The sequence below is a fragment of the Poecilia reticulata genome, linkage group LG5, assembly GCF_000633615.1.
Source record: "Poecilia reticulata strain Guanapo linkage group LG5, Guppy_female_1.0+MT, whole genome shotgun sequence".
NCBI classification, from domain to species: domain Eukaryota; kingdom Metazoa; phylum Chordata; class Actinopteri; order Cyprinodontiformes; family Poeciliidae; genus Poecilia; species Poecilia reticulata.
The window spans coordinates 7,399,286-7,418,043 of record NC_024335.1 but is presented as its reverse complement, the minus strand read 5'-3'; the positions used below and the strand labels follow the sequence as shown (position 1 = coordinate 7,418,043).

The window sequence follows — 18,758 nt, the reverse complement described above, 5'->3', positions numbered from 1 at the left end:
ATCAGGTTCTACCAGAGTCACCAGCCTTGCTTTTCTGTCACTAAATAACTGTTAAATTTGCTGAATTATGGGCTTTTGAACCTTACGATTCTGTTACCCTCCTTATTTCAAGGTTTAAGGTCTGAATCAGTGAAAATAACTTTCTTTTTTTTTTTTGATTGATTGATTGATTGATTGATTGATTGATTGATTGATTGATTGATTGATTTTTGCAACTTTCTTTGATCTGAGTGGTCCTTCATTGCTGCCATCTGTCAGGTCGTCTGTGTTCACCCACAGCAAAGACAGAGAAACACCCGCACTATCCCACACCGACATTGTCCTGATTGTTTGCTCTGCAGAATGGATCTTTCTGATGAAATGTGATTTTGTTACCTTCACTTCATTTACTTTAGTGAAGTGCATGTCTTGGCGGCAGATCCTTTCTGAAATGCCTGGGAGGAATTTCTAATCGCCCAAATTTAATTACATCATCTGGAACTATAAAGAAAAAGTTCTGGCATGATTAAAAATCTATTTGGTTTTGCATAAGGAAAGTAGTTTGTGTAATGGTTCATATAATCTCGTCTGTCACTTGGACAGCCTCTAATGCTGCAGCTCTATTAAGGCCTCTTGTCCTTGGTTATACTAAATGGGTCCATTTTGACCCGCCTCTAAAGGCCCAGCCACCATGGATGCTGTGCAGACAGAAGTATTTTTGCTCTTTTTTACTTTCATGCAGTTGCTATGATGGGTAAATGTTGCAACAAGGTTTTGGTTTTACAGCTGATTAGCATCTCAAAAGCTCACAAAATACATGAAGTCCAACCCAAAAATCCCAGAGGAGTAGAAAAGGAGATTTCATGGGTCCAGGGCAGGACCGAAAAGCAGAGGGAAAACAAGGAAGTTCAAACTATTTCCTCAACTTTCTAGCATTTAAAGACAAAAGTAAATGGGGTGGATTAGCAGTATCCGTCAACTACTGATGGTTTAATTCAGGACATTTTACTGTAAAATATCATCATAAGCTTGACAGTCACGAAACTGTCATCCAACAACAAGCTTGAGTCAGAGGTATAAACCAGAGACGTTGCAAGACTGACTTCTGCTGGATATCCTTTCTGTCCACAGCATCACCATCCTCAACAACTCTGAAAATACTTGAATGATAGCAATTATAATCATAATTAATTTCCCTTTGGGGTAAATAAAGTATTTGTTCTAAAAAAAAAAAAAAAAAAGCATTACATTGTGTGAAATTATTTACGTTATATAATGCAGTCACTCATCGTTATTGCTAAGATTTGGCAGATATTATATTGTTGTTTGTAATATGATGATAATCAGGATTTTCTTTGCCTATCCCTATTTTTAGGGATAATTTGATTGACAAGCGCATTGAGAGCGCCGTCTCTCAGATGCAGTCTGTGATTGAGCTGGGAAGAGTGATTAGAGACAGAAAGACCCTTCCTGTCAAGGTACAGCACCATTCACTTGCATTTTAAACACCACTAATAGAGATGTAGGCAAACTCCTGTAATCAAGCGGTTAAAGATAAAAAACCCAACCTTGATTCATTGTTGACTTATTGATGCAGTATTTCTTTCCTACTGAATCTGAGTAATTCTCCATTGTTGTGTGAGACGAATTGTTACTTGGAGAACAGTGTTGATCCTGAACCTGCCTAAAAGTATAAATAAAATAATCCAGATGTACTGAAAGGATTAAAATATGTAAAACAAAGGTAATTTGGACTTAGAAAGAAAAGAGCTTTTATGCTGACATACAAAATGTACCATCCAATTAGTGGGCCAGTGTTGTGGCAGCATCATGCAACATGCAATGTAAGTATAGATTAAATGTATGTCTAATTCTCCTTCCACTTCATAATTAATTACTGCTTTACATTAGTTTATCACATTAAATCCTAGTAAAATATATTTGGATAAGCTGCTTCATCAGCCATTAACATCTGCTTTTCCTTTGTGCGTTTCAGTATCCACTGAAGGAGGTGGTAGTTATCCACCAGGACCCAGAGGCTCTAAAAGACATCCAGTCTTTGGAGAAATACATCCTTGAAGTGAGTAAACACTGTAAACTTTGAGCACCTCGATGAATTACATCCCTTTCATCAGCGCTCTTAAACATACAGTTTGAAGAAAACATCCTGAGAACCATGTTCACTTTCCAGAAGCGGTGCAGTAATGATGAACATCAGAGGGAGCGTAACTTTACATGCTGCGTCTGCACTCTGCCATCACTGAAATTTGTAGTCTGTTGAGTGGAGAAGGGAGGACAAAGGGGATGTCTTGGAAAATAGTTATTTAAATACTTAGTGCTGACACACACACTGAGTAGTTGTTTATTAAATCATTTGTGGTAATGTGAGTGTTGATGTGTTCACTGTATTCAGCAGCAACACTAACTATCGCATCTTTAGTACTTGTCACACATGCTGGTTGTAGACTCGCTGTGTGTAGACTCTGGAGTAAACTGAATTAATTAAAAGGCTTTTTATTTAGATGTCAGATAAGCTGACTCTAAAAACTGATACTCATCTGTTTTATCAGGATTTTCCAAACCCGCACATCTGCATCACCCTTCAAAATAACTGTGGACACTTTTAAAGCCAAATATTTCTGGTTAAACTTTAAAAATGCTGATAATTAAAACAAAAAGGCACAAGGGCTGCAGCAGCCTCCATGGTCATTATGTTGGTTGTGTTTGTTTATTACTCTACTCTAACTTGTTTGTACCTGTCATCCATAAGTAAACTAAATTGTTTGTGAGAAAATAGTGCAGATTTTTAATAGTTTGGGTCAGAGTTTTTTAAATTGCTTTGTGCTCTTAGAAGACAAACAAACAGCACAGAGCTTCTGGTTGACTTACAGCAAGAAACCATGTTGACTGTAAGTTTCCAGTGGTTTAAATTTTAAAATTTATTGCAAAAAAGCTTTGCTGCAACAAAGCCAACTAGTGTTTTTGTGCTTTTTGCTCTAAGTTTAGATCCTTACCTGTGTGTCCCATGACAGACAGAGGCAGACACGTTAAAAAGGTGCAACAAAGCAACTTTGCTGAACAAAGTTCAGCCACTAGGTTTATCTGATGAAAGTCTTGCTTTTTAATGAACTGTAGATATCCCAAAAAAATGCAAATTTCTTCAAACAATTTTTCTTTATAAATAGATTTGTAATTTAAATTCTTGTTTAATTTTCAAACCTTTCATTGATGCTGAAAGTAGGTATATTTTAATCGTCTTCACTCAGTATTAGTGTCCATACTGAAGAGTGTTGTTGTTGGAGCAACACCATCTGATGTCTCAATGCCTCTTCTTGCTGTATTTTATAGGTTTCTGACACTGCACTCAGTAGATACATTTTGTTTTGAAAACTTTGCACATTTCGTTGGCTGCAAAAGGCAAGACATAGTGTTGCTCTTTTAAATTCTTCATGACAATTATGGCGTTTTCCTTTTATCCTCTGTTCAAAAGCACATTCGTTGCAGTGTGCCAGCTTTGCGAAGGAAGAGGTCAGGCACAAAATGGCACTTGCTGTTCTTGCATCTGATTTTAGCTTGGCTCAGCTTTCCTTCCCTGACATGCCTGTTGGTGTCTCCACTGATGGCTCCAGTCTCCAGTGAGCTGGAGATGCTCTTTCGAATATCAGATGAGTCACCATTTGTGCTGTTAGAAGCCTCGGCTCATTGTGATGCACCAGTATACAGTAAACTGCCACCGTCTAAGTCATCACACACACAAATCCATATTTATTCCCTAAATAAAAATGTGTTATTTTTGTGAAATGGGCACCTGGACTGAGTTCTGCGCAGGTTTTTAAACCCACACTGCCTTTAACGTTTCCACTCAGACAACTGCAGTACTCGCTGTCAGAAAGTTAACAATGCCAGAGCTCAGGCTCAACCCGAACAGGGTGATTGACTGAAAGGAGGAGGGAATGAAGGCCCGTCAGTCTGGTTATATTTAGTATCTCTGTTGCTCCACTGGATACAATTTTATCACAGATTTCTCTTCCTTTTGGCTAAAAGGTAAAATATTGACGGAAGAGGATTGGCTTATTGGAGTTTTATGGCTCATTTACTGTTTGACTTAATAACCTGTCTTGATCAATATTGGCTCGCGTTTTACTTTTGGGCCCAAGGTAAGATAGATTACTGAGATTTTCATCTTCAGTTCAGTTTTCTCGTGTTTTCTGTTAAATGTAGTTGCTTTTATTTGATATAAAAACATTTTTCTCCCGCAGTTTCCCATTTAGTTTTAATTATCTCTGCGGGCATCCCAGGACACAGCGACTGTACATTTTGGGAAGACATAGCCTGTGACTGTTTTTCCTCTTATTCCCGCAGGAGCTTAATGTGCGACAGTTGACACTTTCAACGGACAAGGACAAGTACGCGATCCGCCTGCGAGCCGAGCCTGACCACATGGTGCTGGGCAAGAGATTAAAGGGGGCCTTCAAAGCCGTGACTGCTTCCATCAAGGAGCTMACCAGCGAACAGCTAGAGGCCTTCCAGAAAACAGGTACAACTGGGCAGAAACGCCACCGACTTTTAACGCCATAAATGTCTGAACAGTTTGAATGCATCTCAGTTTTGTCATCCTTTTACACTTCTCTTTCCCAAGCAGAGTGATGAAGATTTGATTGTTTTAAGCTCAAGCTTCCCCAGTTTTTCCAGACCTGTTATGTGAAGAGATTGTCTGTTCACATCGGACTCAAAGCAACAACAACAAAAATAAAGAAAGTCCCCAAAATACAAATCTTGGCTAAAATAAAATAACATAGCTAAAATAATGAAACAAAATGTCCAGGGACTCAGTAGAGTTTACCATCTTTTTGCAAACTACTACTATGTTATGTATATATATATATTTTTAATATAAACATTTCAGTGAAAACTTTAGTCTACATCATGTTGTCATCCATTAATAAAATGAATGGGGGAAAAAAAAAAAAAAAACTAATCGTATTACATGTCCGGTACATTGGTGGTAAAACCTGTTTACCATTTTTATTAATGCAGATAATGAGTTAAAGCGTTTTGATAAAGATAGTTGCCAATGGGGGGTAAAGACCTTATGGCCATTTTGTGGTTTCCAGGGATAACATTCCTCACTTTCACATTCGACTGGCTCTAAAAAGGATTTTTCTTGTTGATATTTTTGGACCAAAAACAGATGGGCAGATGAGAAATTCTTTTCTTAATCAGTTGCTTATCAAATAATGAGCATTTTAAGAGCAATAAAGCAGTCAGTGTAAACAACAAATTCTTGCTATAAGCGTCTGTAACCTGCAGACACACAGAGCCGGTTTATCCCTAGACTGCAATCAGAACCCGAGTTGGGATCAAAGCAGGTCAAGGTATCTTGTCTCTCCAATTATAGAAAGACGAGGAGAGCCCCCAGAGTCTCTGGGGAGCGAAACGGCAGAGGTCAGCTGGGCTGTGGGAACTTCAGATTTCCAATCACTTGCATGTTTGAAGTCAGGCCAACTGGAGGGGAAAAAAGAGGAAGGCAAGGACCTCATACGGCATGGAAGAAAATGTTGGCAAGAGGAAACCTAAAGATGGAAATATTTGTAGTTCCACCAAGTCGAAGCACAAGAAAGATTTTTTTCTTTTTAGCTTTAAAGTTCATGTAGAAAAACTGAATAATGCCTTATGAATAAAAATGCTTTACTTTATTATTTAAAATACCTAAAAGGAAATAAAACTGTTGAAGGTAACTTGCATTCAACTTTTTAAAGAACATTAATTTCACGTTTCATGGCTCTAAAACTTGTTCCAGTCTAGATTTTAGGAGGGCAGCAGTTTCACAAGAATAACCGTCGCTTGGTAGCTATTATTGCCTTACCTGTACTTTTGATCCCATTATGTCTGATAAGATAGAAGAAAAGGGGTCAGTGCAGAAGATTGAAAAGGCAAAGAAGCAGCAAGCGACACGGGAAACCAAAGTGTGGAAATCTCCGATTAGAGAGAAACTGAGAGACTGTTTCATCCAGCCTCCAGGGGTTAACAAGTAAAAAGGACAGAGAATCGTGGCCACGCTTTAACGGGGAGAGCACAGACATTACCAATTGCTGCCATGGGCAAAATGGAGATGTGTTACAGGTAGACAGTGTTCTGCATTGTTTTAAAGCCCAGACTTGTAAGTTAAAAGAATCCTACTGCTTTTTAGTTTCAAAATAAAAACACTGTGAGTTCATAATCTGATGCAAAGAAAAACTGTTGATGTACTTACTGAAATTAATGAGCAGATCTAACATTTTAGGATAGCAGTTTTTATTGGAAAGGAATTTTACCAACATCTGCATTTGTGTTTACTGAAAACGAGCCTTTGGGCCTTTTGGAGAGGCGCGGTTGTTCAAATTACATAATGTGGCACTGCAGATCTCACAGATTCGTCAAGCATAAACCAAACTTAAGGCTGTGAGAGACAATTATATTTTCATGTAGGATCACTTTAGGTTTTATGATTTTCCCTCTTTAAATAAAAAAAAGAAAACTGCATGCTGTATTTACTCAAGTTGTTTTTGTGTGATACGAGAGTTAATTTAATCATTTTACCAATGTGGCCAAACCCCCCTATACCCCCCGCAAAAAACCCCCCAAAAAAACAAAAGACTGAATGAATCTGAAAAAGGGGGAAATGCATCTTACACTTCATGCACGTTTCATTCTGCGTCTAACTAAAGATTTCTTTCAAACCTAATTGATTCAGGATGGTGTTGTGTGTATTATCGGCTTTTGTTCAGAGTTGATTTTGTCTGGTTGAATTTGAAGGGTCGATCGTGGTGGACGGCCATGAGCTCCATGAGGAGGACCTGCGGCTGATGTACACTTTTGATCAGACTTCTGGCTCTGCTGCACAGTATGAAGCCCACTCTGACGCTCAGGTAGGCTTCTGATTAAAACACGGTATTCATTTTCAGAGTTGATCAGAGTGTCATTTTTATACTCTTGCACTCCTGCTGTCGTCTTGTATTGTGACTCATAATGTAACTCGTCTAAAAAGCGATGCTGCTGCTCTGCTGCTGCACCTGTCTGCCGTTTCTGTAAACGGTTTCAAGTCTCTTTGCCGCGTGCGACGTATGAAATCATTTCATGGCTAAATGGAGACATACAGTGCGCCTTTTTCCACAGGGCCTTTCTAATCAGTGCTCCTCCAGCCGTATACACAGCACACAGATGCACCTTAACACCAATGTACTGAACTGACTTTTTAATTCTCCTCTTTATTCACTCATTCACACAATCTATCCTGCTGTCATCTGTCTGTCTCATTTTTCTCTGCTACATTTCTCCTTCCTTCCCACAATAAGGAGTCGACATGACTCATTGAACCATATAAGCTCCTACATTTGCTTTCTTTGCTTTAATTTAGTTTCCATATTGAGACTGCTTGAATAACTCAGATTAATGCTTCCTCTTGTTGTGTCTCCTTTCTAACCTTCTGACATGAAAACCTTTCAATCGCTGAATAAAAAGCAGCCTGGGGAGCTGTTACTAAAATAAACTCAAATCACAAGGTGAATAACAAGTTTTTGCCACTTTTCCGTCTAAAACGGTGAGTTCCTGCAGTTTTGTGCATGAATATAATTAATTCAGAAACTAAAATTTAAATTCCGCCTCTGCACCAATTTCTGCTTGTTACAGAAACAGCAAAAAATTCATAACTCTTAAAGTCAACATTTAAAGGTCAGCCCAGTAGGTTTTGTGTCAGAGTTAAATAACTTTCTCATCCTTTCTTGAATCTCTAGGAGAAATTAGATTGCAACAGATTAAAAAAAGAGTTTAATTGATACGTCATTTGCATAAACATGTGTTATTAAAACATTCTGAGTGCAGAAACTAAATGTTTTCAATCATCATACTCTAGCAGCTAGTGTTGAGTCACCCTGGTTTATGACAACGCAATATTTATCGATCCACGGCCGAGTATCTGACACTTTAAAGGCATTCACCACAATTTAAATTGAATCGATATGTTTATCAAACAAATAAAACAAAGTGGTTTATTCTAAGATAATTTGGGATGATGCAGCAAAAGAATGCTTGACTCATATCAATAAGTCAGGTACACACAATTAGAAAATCACTACTCAGCATTTTAAAGGATATCATTTCTCCTCTATAGAAGCAGTCAGGTTTCGAAGAAGTCTCAAACAAATCTGAAATCTTTTTTTACTTTATGGAAAATGTGAAGATGGAGACCTGGAAGAGGTAGAAGAAGGCTGGTTGGTTTTAATATTGTTTGGGCAGATTGAGTCATTTACTTTTGAGTGAAACAAGATAATCTGCGCTTAAATGTACATTTATAAGTAACTGAATATTTAATCGTGTCTTTCATTTCTTTTACTTGACGCTGTAGTCATTGTTTGTCGTCTAGATCACAGGGAAATAAACTGCACTCTCCCGGTGAAAATGATAAAAAGCCTTTCAGTTTATTTTGGTGCACAAGCAGCAGTCATCTTCCCAAACAGTTAAAGCCAGTATGTTGGAAAATAACTCCACAGCAGAAATGGCAGCAGAAGGTGTTGATTCATAGCTTTGCAGACTTGATGCAACCAGATTTGCTCCAAAAACACTTGCATTTGATCACAGCTGCTGTACGAATGCTGCACTCTCATCGTACTGCTATGTCTGTCAGGAACAAAACGGTTCATTTTCAGGTATCTACTAGGAACCATCATAGTAATGTCTGTATATATAGTAAATATGTTGAATTTTTGTTTTAAGATTTCACTTTCCATCGTAAAATGAAACTTTTAGAAATTTAAACTGACTGATTTTGCAGTAAATCATGTTTTTAGAATGTATTTTTTTGCTAATCAATTTAAAGTCTCTTACAAAAAGAGTGAAAGTGGAACAAAAAAATCATGTATAGTGCTTTTTGTATCCATCATCTCTCTGTCATCAGTTGGGTTTGCTTTGAGGTTTGTGATTGGTTGTGATCGTGTGTTTCTCTTCCTGCCTTTCAGGTGCTCATGCTGTTGGACGTGACCCCAGACCAGTCCATGGTGGACGAGGGCGTCGCCAGAGAGGTCATCAACCGCATTCAGAAGCTACGCAAGAAGGTGGGGCGTTTATTTCAGGAGCAGCACCAGCTCCTCGAACCGGGCTGACACATAACAAACTAGTACTGAATTCTGCGATCCAGTGTTTGATAGCTTGGGTCGCAGTTGGAAGGGTCACTGTGTTACTTTGGAGGCTGAGTAAATCATAGGACTCTGGAGGTTTTTTTCATTTTTTTTTTTCATTAGATCTTAAAATAAAAATATTTATTCAGAACATGACATCGTGTTTTTCCAAAGAACTTGCCATTCTAATCCTTATACCTTCGTTTTATTTAGAGGTTACTCCTGCAGCTATACAGTAATAACATCGCTGAAACATTTTATCTAAGTTTTTCTCCACCTTTAATCACCCCTCCCTTCCTCTTTATGTCCCACTCTATTGTCAGGGCGGTTTGGAAATCTTTCCACTACAGCGTCACAGTTAGAGGTTTCTCCATCATAAGGCAGGCTTAATAGAAGCTTAATTACAGTCTGGCCCCTTTCAGATTCTCACATTGGGGCTTTTGAAGTGGTGTGGGGAGTAAAGACGGATTAGCCAACAGCGCTGCGTTGTCACAAGAAACGAGCAGTTTTTTCCGTCCCGCTATAGTAGCGTTGCGCGCTGGCGCCCGGCCAACCTAAATTCCTCCAGTTATTTCAAACAGAGACCTGTCAGGAATTTTCCACCCTGTGGATGGGAATTAATTTTTTAGCAGTTCTGGTACGTCTTGTAGTTTGTTGGTGCGTTTGGGCTGTGAAACAGGGGTCAACGTTTCCTTGATCTGGCGCACTCCGAGTACAAACTTAATCAGATGGAGGACCTTGTCCAGGGAAAACCTATAAAACTTTTCCCCCATTGATTGACTGCTGCTTTGTATCTTGCTTCTCCTGCCCTTGAGCTGCACACTACAGCAGAGGTGTGTTTCCATGCGCGTGCACTCGCTTCCATCAGTCAGTGTGTACGCCGGCGTGCAGATGTGCACAGCTGCATACTGTAGATTAGAATGGGATCAATGTGTTTGAATATGTCAAGGTTAGCGGGAGCCGGCAGCAAGTGATGCCAAAGCAGATGGGCTTTCATCCAGCAAAAATGCCCCGGTGTTCCTTTCTGTCTTGATTTGTTCCTGCATTGTTTTCTCCTTTGTATTCCCAAACCTTCGTTTATTTATCTTGTTGGCCGTCCATTTCGTTTACCCTTGCCTCCTTTCCTTTCAGGCAAATGTTTTCTGCCTGAAAAATGATTTGTTTTTAGTACGGTTAGTTGAAGTGCTGTTCAGACGGTGCTTTTGTCCTTATAATTGCCTTCCCTCATGTTTCTAAGCTCAGTGGTAACAATACAAAAACAAAACCTATGCTTTATGTTGTGCTCTTACTTACACAGTTTGTAATTTTCCTCACTGTCCTGCATTAGGCACATTTGGTGCCATCARATGAGATATTGGTGTACTACCGCTGCCAGCCAGAGGGGGAGTACTTGGGATCTGTGATTGAGGCTCACACTGACTTCATTCTGGCTACCACCAAGGCTCCGCTCCTGCCCTTCCCTGCCCCAAAAACTGCCAGTGTCATCATCGAGGAGAAGACGCAGGTATGGATTCATCCTTAAGTAGGCCAACATTTTCCTGTTTAATTGCTGTTTTTTAAATGACTATACTGTTTTTTTGTTTTTTGTTTTTTTTTTTTATGACTGATTTGATTCCTTTGATTCAGGCTCATTTAATTCTTGAATAGATAAAACCATTTATTATGTTGCACATCTTTCAACGTTTTATTGCAATTTTTATATTGGTGATGACATTCTATCTTTTTTGTTGCTTTAGTTAAACATTTATTTGGATTTTGCAGCTGAAGGGCTCTGACTTGGAGTTCACAATAGTAAAAGGATCTTCGCTCTCGCAAACGAAACCAAACGGACCAGTTTGTGCGTACGTTAACCTCAGAGTGAAAGTCGACAACAAAGAACAAGGTAGCATAAAGCAAACAAAACGGCTGACGATTCCAAGCAAATTGAAATTCGCTTTTGAATATTTAACATCCCTCTGATTTTCAGCGGCCTTGCATGTATGGCACAATTTCAGTGTATTGCCTGTGTTTGATAATCCAGCGTGGCTGTGCTTTTTGTTCTTCAGAGGGCGTAGTGTTGCTGGAGAATCCCAGAGGGGATAACAGACTAGACTTGGACAAACTGCGGAAAGTGTGCAGCAGCATCTTTGGAATCGATAACACCCAGCTCAGATTCTTCAGCGATCAAAGCGGTGAGAAATGTTTCAGATACTCAAACACATATATATCCTACCTGCATTTCCCATACCGTACCTCTGTATTTATGAAGCACTTTGAAAAATAACAGGGCTGGCCACAGTGCTGTACAATAAAATTTAACGTGAAATAAACACTGGCCAGAGAATAAAAAGTACACAAACGCACACAAGTTAAAAACCTTGGTTAAAAAAAAAAGTAGTAAAAACAAAAAATACAACTGTAACAAAAAATAAAAACATTATAAATTCAAACCGTTAGAGTTGTGAACAACCATTCTTCCATTACCATCTCCTTTCATTTATCTTTATCTGTTAATCATCGGAATCTATAGTGATCAAAGTCCAAATAAATTTATCACCACATCTAAACCCAGGAATGACACAATTTCAGTGTAGTGTCTGTGTTTGATAATCCAGTCAAACACAGTTATTCGAGCACTGAATAACTTAAAATACTGTAGAAAATGGTACAAAAAATTTCATAAAATGCCTAATGAACACAGTGGTACAATGAATGTTGAGAAAAATGACACATTTCAGAATAGAAACTAAGGCTGGGTTAGGTTAGGTGAGAGGATAATCCAAATTAAACCATTGAGAAAATCAGACCTTTACTCAGCCCTCGATGTTGGCTGTTAGAGGTTTGAGTCCCATCCTGGCTTTGCTACATATCTTCCCCCTTTTCTCACAACCCACTTTCATATATTACAACTGTCAAGTAGAGGCCACTGGAGCCGACAAAACCTCTTTTAAAAAAAACCCTGCAAACATAAGTGTGTTTTTTTGAGATTTTATGTGTTAGACCAACAAAAAATGGCTCCTACTTATTGAACATAGTTTTAAGTTTGGTTGTTCTGTCCCTTTATTTCTATACGGGGAAAATAAAATGAAGTGCATCCAATTGTATTCTGAGCTCAGTATCAGCAAAGCACTTCACAAATCTGTTCTTATTAATGAGGTGGAGATACTTTGTGAGGTACAGCTAATCTTCACAAACTACATTTATATTTATGTGCGTAAACAAACAGGAATGCGTATAAAAGCTGTGGATCGATTCGTCTTTTCCAATTCAGATAAAACCAGTCCCACAGGGACATTCTTTTGTTGATATTTCCTTCTCCGTTTTGTGCAGAATTGACCAGCAGCGCGGACCTCCAGGCCTACAGTGGCAAAACGTTGTTGGTGACTTCAGGCCCCTCCCGTCCCGGCGCTGTGTCCACCGCCGACACCCTGCTGTGTCCCTATGTAAACCTGTTACTGTGCAACGCAGTGCCGGCTGGTGAGAAACACGTTGGGTTTGCTTTTGTTGATGAATGGGGCATGCGTTTTGTAATTATAATCAACAAATCTGTGCGATTATTTGCTAAATGTGTTATTATAATCAGAAGCCATTAGAAGCTTTTATTTATTTATTATATTACATAACTTACGGCTGAATAAGAGCTGATAGTTTCTTCCTGATTCATTTTCCCAGTGACTCAACACTTTAATGTAAGCTCTTATGCTTTTGCAAGGTTGAGATGTTTTATTCAAGGTGCCACATTCATATTTTAAGTCTCCCGACTTTAAAATGATACTTTGACATTTTTTGGTTTTCTGACTTGCTCTGGATCTCAGGAACTTTGGAACATTGACGCTCTTTGATTTCAGTTGCAGAAGCAGCTAAAACAAATCTATATTTTTATCCCTGCACAGTTCTGTCAGAGCTGTTGGCAAAGCAACGTTAGAAAGCTAAAACTGTGTAAATACATCAGTGGCGTCCATGTTTTGATTCATCACCCCAAAATCCTCCAGTTATTCATTTCAGTTTATTAATAAACTGTAACTATGGGCAGGTTTTTACCAAAGGTGTCCAGCTACTATGCAGCTAATAAAATACAGTCTTTGAATGTAAATATGCAAGTTTTCATTCTTTCCTCCACGTTTAGCCCCGTCACTGTTTCTCTTGGTCTTTCTTTACCATTGACTTGGTTGATTACAAATTTGTGACTGTGGTCTGTATTACTCACATAGCTCTTTCTCTCTGGTTTAGAGTGCCAGGCTGGAGATGCTGGAACCCTCTTGCTGGTGAACCCAGTCGGTCGGAATGAGCTCGACCACTCTGGTTTGCTCTCTGAGGCTGCCAAGCTTTTCGGCCTCCGCGGCAGACGCGTCAAACTCTACCTGGACCACCATCTTACCAGTGGTAATGTTCAAAACAAAATTAACAATAACCACAAAACAAAACTCAACTATTTTAGGGAAACAAAGACAACAACATTCAATGGTGACTGCAGCTGTTTTACGTGGCTTTAGTTGTAGCAGCAGTTTCTTGGTGCATTTTCTAGATTGTTAATATTCCTCAGTAGAGGAGCAACACAACTTGTAATGCTTGCACAAAATACTGAAATGCATATCCTGCATTTTGTTTTTCTTAGCTCTGAAATATCTCAAACAGTTGAGCAGCAGAATGCTCGCAGTGCAGTGGGCACAGCCATTTTCAACAGCCTGTACTTTTAAACTTTACATTTTGCTCACATTCTGTTTATGCTGCATTATTTTAGGCTGCAACAACTTTTTTGTCTGTGAGCTTAAACTCCACTTCCAAATTAAAATCAGCAAAAGAAAAGGACCTGCGGCCACACAGGACCACGGAGTCTGAATTGTTATCTAGTGGACTAACGTTCCAACATCTTCTGAATTATTAAAGTTAGATGAATACATTTATTTAAAACATCATAGCAGGAGCTGCACATGTTTTACTAAGTAAATATTGAAGGAAAGCACCTTTATATAATCAACATTTATCTCACTTCAGTCACTAAATGTGACTTTTTAATCTCTTACCTGTCGGAGAGGCTCTGTCCGTCGAGCTGAATGTTACATTGCTAGGAAAAGTGTGTTTTTATGATACTTGGAACATAATAGCGAACAAATATTGTACGTGAAATTGTCATTTAAGGCTTCCTTTCAACAAATGCTGATCATATTTTCCAAACGTATTGTGCAGCACTACATGCTAATGCATAATCTAAAGCTATTTTTCTATTTAAGCTTTGGAAATTGTAAAGCATTTTTAAGAGATGCATCATGTCATGTTACATTGTCTTGAAAGTAGGGCTGAGTGATAAATCGATTTTAATTTAATTTTTAATCAATTAATCCAATTTTCTGCTTGTAAGGTTTACTTTTTTTTAATTATTATTTATTCAAACTTTGAATTCAGGTCATTTGCCAGAAGGAATGACTGAAATAATAAAAAAAAATTTGTGAAAATATTTTATTTGTATTTTTTTTTTTTTAGAACAAAAGGGAATTTTCTTTTTTATTAATATTGAAAATTGGATTTTGTATGGAAAAAAAGATCTGAGATTTTATTTTTGACCCATCTCACCAAATCCTACAAAAACAACCATATTTCCAAGTATGAATGTAATATATGGATATTTGTTCTTTTTTTTCCAGAACTGCCTGCTGAATCATCGGTAAAATCTCTCCACACCAAAACTCTGTTTGTGAGAGTTTTTCCAACCACCGCTGAAGCATAGATCAACCCAACTCACTTAAAAGACATTTGTCTTTGAAGCGATCCCTTTAGCTGAATTTTCTAACCCCCCAATGATGCAAAATAAGTAAATTACAGTTTAAAATGTGTAGATCCTTTTTTCATTGCTTTGAAAAACCCAATTCAAACGAGGTTTATCTGTCAAATTCACTCAGCAGCTTGACTTCAAAAACACGTCCATGTTTTAAAAGATGTTTAAATTAAACGTGTTAAACGGCGTCCCGTAAATGTGTGTTAATGAACCACTCGGGTGTAGATTTTTGTCCTTGACCACAGGACATCTTATTAGACTCTCACATTCATCCGTCAGCCGAGTGACTCACAGATGCTGGATCTGCTTCTGGTGGGCCAACAGTTTACACGCTTCACTTGAGGATCAACCCACCACAAAGTCTGCATGACTGTTCCTGCTTACAGGGGAATAAACTCTGGATAGGTCCTCTGCTGCTGACAGAAGCTGTCATCACCAACTCCAGACTGGAAACAGTTTGGAGCAAAGTGAGAAACTCTGAAATTACAATGTCAAAGGTTCATTCACGGCATATTAGAATTTTTTTTTTTCCTCAGTAACTCATTTGAGGAAAGGTTCCAGGAAATGGTCTAACTCGATTAACTGTCACTGTTACCGATGGCTGATTTTCTTTATTATGGTAATGATGCAGGTTACTTTGCTTCATGGCTTATTTGCAGTGTGCTTAGTCCACAGTAATTATATTTTGGCACATAATTGCGAAAGGAATTTGGGCCATTGTGAATTTAACAGATAAACCTATTGTGCTTGTTACAGAGGGAGTTCTCAGACAATGAAGGAGGTATTTAAAGGGTGAAATGGATTTTGGGGGCTGCTGTACTTCAGGGACATAAAGGGTTCTGTCATTTAAAAAAAAAAAATAAAAGCAACGAATGGATAATGTAATATTTTAAGCGACAAGAAGAATAAATCAAAGGTGACTAAGAATCTACATGTTCTTTTCTTTCTGTTCTCAGACTTCCTAATGGCAGAGGGAGACACAATGTGTGTGGGACTCTGCAGTCTGACTTCATTGCAGTATTATAAAAATGGGCCTCACTTTTATTATTTAGGCTGAGACGTTTTGACCGACTTTGATTTAGTTTAGCAGCAAGGTCAGAGAACAAATACAATAAAGTGGATTATAGAAGCTCACAGCAGTACAGAAAAATATGAATATGAGATTTGGGGAAGTACTTTGCTTTCTTGAATTAAATGGGAAAACGCTCAGATTTATTTCTCAGTAATGAAACTACAGCTTGCAACCACATTGTTTAAAGTGAATAATTCTACTAACCTGGTGACGTATAGAGATACCAAGGCTTTCCAACCATCACAGCATATCTAATACAACTTCTTAGAGTAGCAAGTTAAATTTTTTTTTTTTTTTTTTTTTGTATTTTGTTCAGACTTTTTCTAACATACCAGGGGTGCCCAAATCCAGTCCTCAGGTTCTGCTGACCTGCAACTTTTAGCTGCATCTCTTTTCCAACACCTGAATTAAGGGACTGAATTACCTCATCAGCATAGCATTCAGCTGTGCAGAGGCGTGGTAGCAAGCCATTCCTTTCTTCCAGGTAGTTGGAGAAGAGGATGCATCTAAAAATTGCAGGATACGCCTGGACTGGATTAATTCCTGCAGTAGACAAATGCAGAGTAGTGCACAATTGGGAATGGAAGGCAAATAATGCATGGTGTAACATTATACCGCTACACAGTGGGGGTAGAATGTTGTCCAACTGCATGTTTCTGCAGTTGGACAGCACAAACATACAGAATCTGAAAAGTTTTCCTGATTCAATATTTTGTGAAACTGTTTTTTCAGTGTATCTATCTCTCTACCCTCCTTACAGATCTAGAGGATGACATTTTTGCCCAATTTTCCTCCACCCTCGTTTCAAATCTTTCAACAACTCAGTCCATATTTTCCCTGCACTTACGAAGATGCATCCCCATGGCATGATGCTGCCACTACCATGTATCACAATATGAAATGTCATATGAAAAAGTTTGGGCACCCCTATTAATCTTAATCATTTTTATTTCTAAATATTTGGGTGTTTGCAACAACTATTTCAGTTTGATATATCTAATAACTGATGGACACAGTGATATTTCAGTATTTAAATGAGGTTTATTGGACCAACAGAAAATATGCAATATGCAGGTGCAAAAATGTGGGTACCCTTATCATTTTATTGATTTGAATACTCCCAACTACTTTTCACTGACTTACTGAAGCACAAAATTGGTTTGGTAACTTCATTAAGCTTTGAACTTCATAGCCAGGTGTAGCCAATCATGAGAAAAGGTATTTAATGTGGCCAAATGCAAGTTGTTCTCCTGTTTGAATCTCCTCTGAAGAGCGGCATCATGGGCACCTCAAAGCAGCTCTCAAATGATCTGAAAACAAAGATTGTTCAACATGGTTGTTTAGGGGAAAGATACAAAAAGTTATCTCAGAGATTTAACCTGTTAGTTTCTACTGTGAGGAACATATTAAGGAAATGGAAGACCACAGGGACAGTTCTTGTTAAGCCCAGAAGTGGCAGGCCAAGAAAAATATCAGAGAGGCAGATAAGAAGAATGGTGAGAACAGTCGAGGACAACCCACAGACCACCTCCAAAGACCTGCAGCATCATCTTGCTGCTGATGGTGTCACTGTGCATCGTTCAACAATTCAGCGCACTTTGAACAAGGAGAAGCTGTATGGGAGAGTGATGAGAAAGAAGCCGTTTCTGCAAGCAAGCCACAAGCAGCCGCTTGGGGCTCTTTGTGAAGTCAGCTTCATTTTGGAATAAGGTAACGTGGACTGAAGAAACAAAGATTGAGTTGTTTGGTCATAAAAAAGGCGTTGTGCATGGCAGAAATAAAACACAGCATTCCAAGAAAAACACTTGCTACCCACTGTAAAATTTGGTGGAGGTTCCATCATGCTTTGGGGCTGTGTGGCCAGTGCTGGCACTTGGAATCTTATTAACGTTGAGGGTCTCATGGATTCCACTCGATATCAACAGATTCTTGAGAATAATGTTCAAGAATCAGTTATGAAGTTGAAGTTAACGCCGGGGATGGATATTTCTGCAAGACAATGATCCAAAACACCGCTCCAAATCTACTCAGGTATTCATGCAGAGGAACAATTGCAATGTTCTGGATGGCCATCCAGTCCCCAGACCTGAATATCATTCAACATCTGGGATGATTTGAAGCGGGATGTCCATGCTCGGCAACCATCAAGCTTAACTGAACTGGAATCATTTTGTAAAGAGGAATGGTCAAAAATACCTTCATCCAGGAACTCATTAAAAGTGACTAGAGGCTGTTATTTCTGCAAAAGGAGGATCTACTAAATATTAATGTCATTGTTCTGTTGAGGTGCCCATACTTTTGCACCTGTCAAATTTTGTGTTAATGCGTACTGCACTTTTTTTTAAAGTCCAATAAACCTCATTTCAATACTGAAATATTACTGTGTCCATAAGTTATTGGTTGTATCAAACTGAAATAGCTGTTGCAAATATCCAAGTATTAAGAGATAAAAATAAATAAGATTAATAGGGGTGCCCCAAACTTTTTCATATGACTCTATATGCGCTTAAGGCTTCGTTTCAAAAGTCATTTACATGAGGCTAGTCTTGAGTCATTTAATTGTACAGCATATTTTCACTGGTTTAGACAGAGCAGCGTTTGCACCAACCACTGAATCTATTGTAATTTTCCTAGTAAAATTTTATATTTAATATACTTCTCAATTAAAATTTTAGAAAGCTGTATAGCTTTTCTGTGTGGGATGGTAATTTTGATGTATACTTGTTCCACATCCTACAGGTTGTTTGCTGCTCTGACTTTTTTTCTTTAGTTCACTTCCACCTTATCAAAAAGAAGGGTGTTA

At 38.4% G+C, this 18,758-nt stretch overlaps 1 protein-coding gene across 1 annotated transcript in view; it reads left to right on the top strand.

The window, feature by feature from the left end:
- The window catches only part of iars1 (isoleucyl-tRNA synthetase 1), a 51,437-nt gene extending 35,627 nt beyond the window's left edge, over positions 1-15,810 (top strand). Inside the window, exons 24-34 of the mRNA XM_008408523.2 lie at positions 1,355-1,457; positions 1,976-2,059; positions 4,342-4,516; positions 6,775-6,887; positions 8,973-9,068; positions 10,459-10,635; positions 10,893-11,013; positions 11,177-11,302; positions 12,441-12,587; positions 13,341-13,493; positions 14,753-15,810. Of these exons, the coding sequence (XP_008406745.1) occupies positions 1,355-1,457; positions 1,976-2,059; positions 4,342-4,516; positions 6,775-6,887; positions 8,973-9,068; positions 10,459-10,635; positions 10,893-11,013; positions 11,177-11,302; positions 12,441-12,587; positions 13,341-13,493; positions 14,753-14,835 (1,378 nt within the window). The 3' untranslated portion in view covers positions 14,836-15,810. The remainder of the gene's footprint in view (positions 1-1,354; positions 1,458-1,975; positions 2,060-4,341; positions 4,517-6,774; positions 6,888-8,972; positions 9,069-10,458; positions 10,636-10,892; positions 11,014-11,176; positions 11,303-12,440; positions 12,588-13,340; positions 13,494-14,752) is intronic.
- The last annotated feature ends 2,948 nt before the right edge of the window (positions 15,811-18,758 follow it).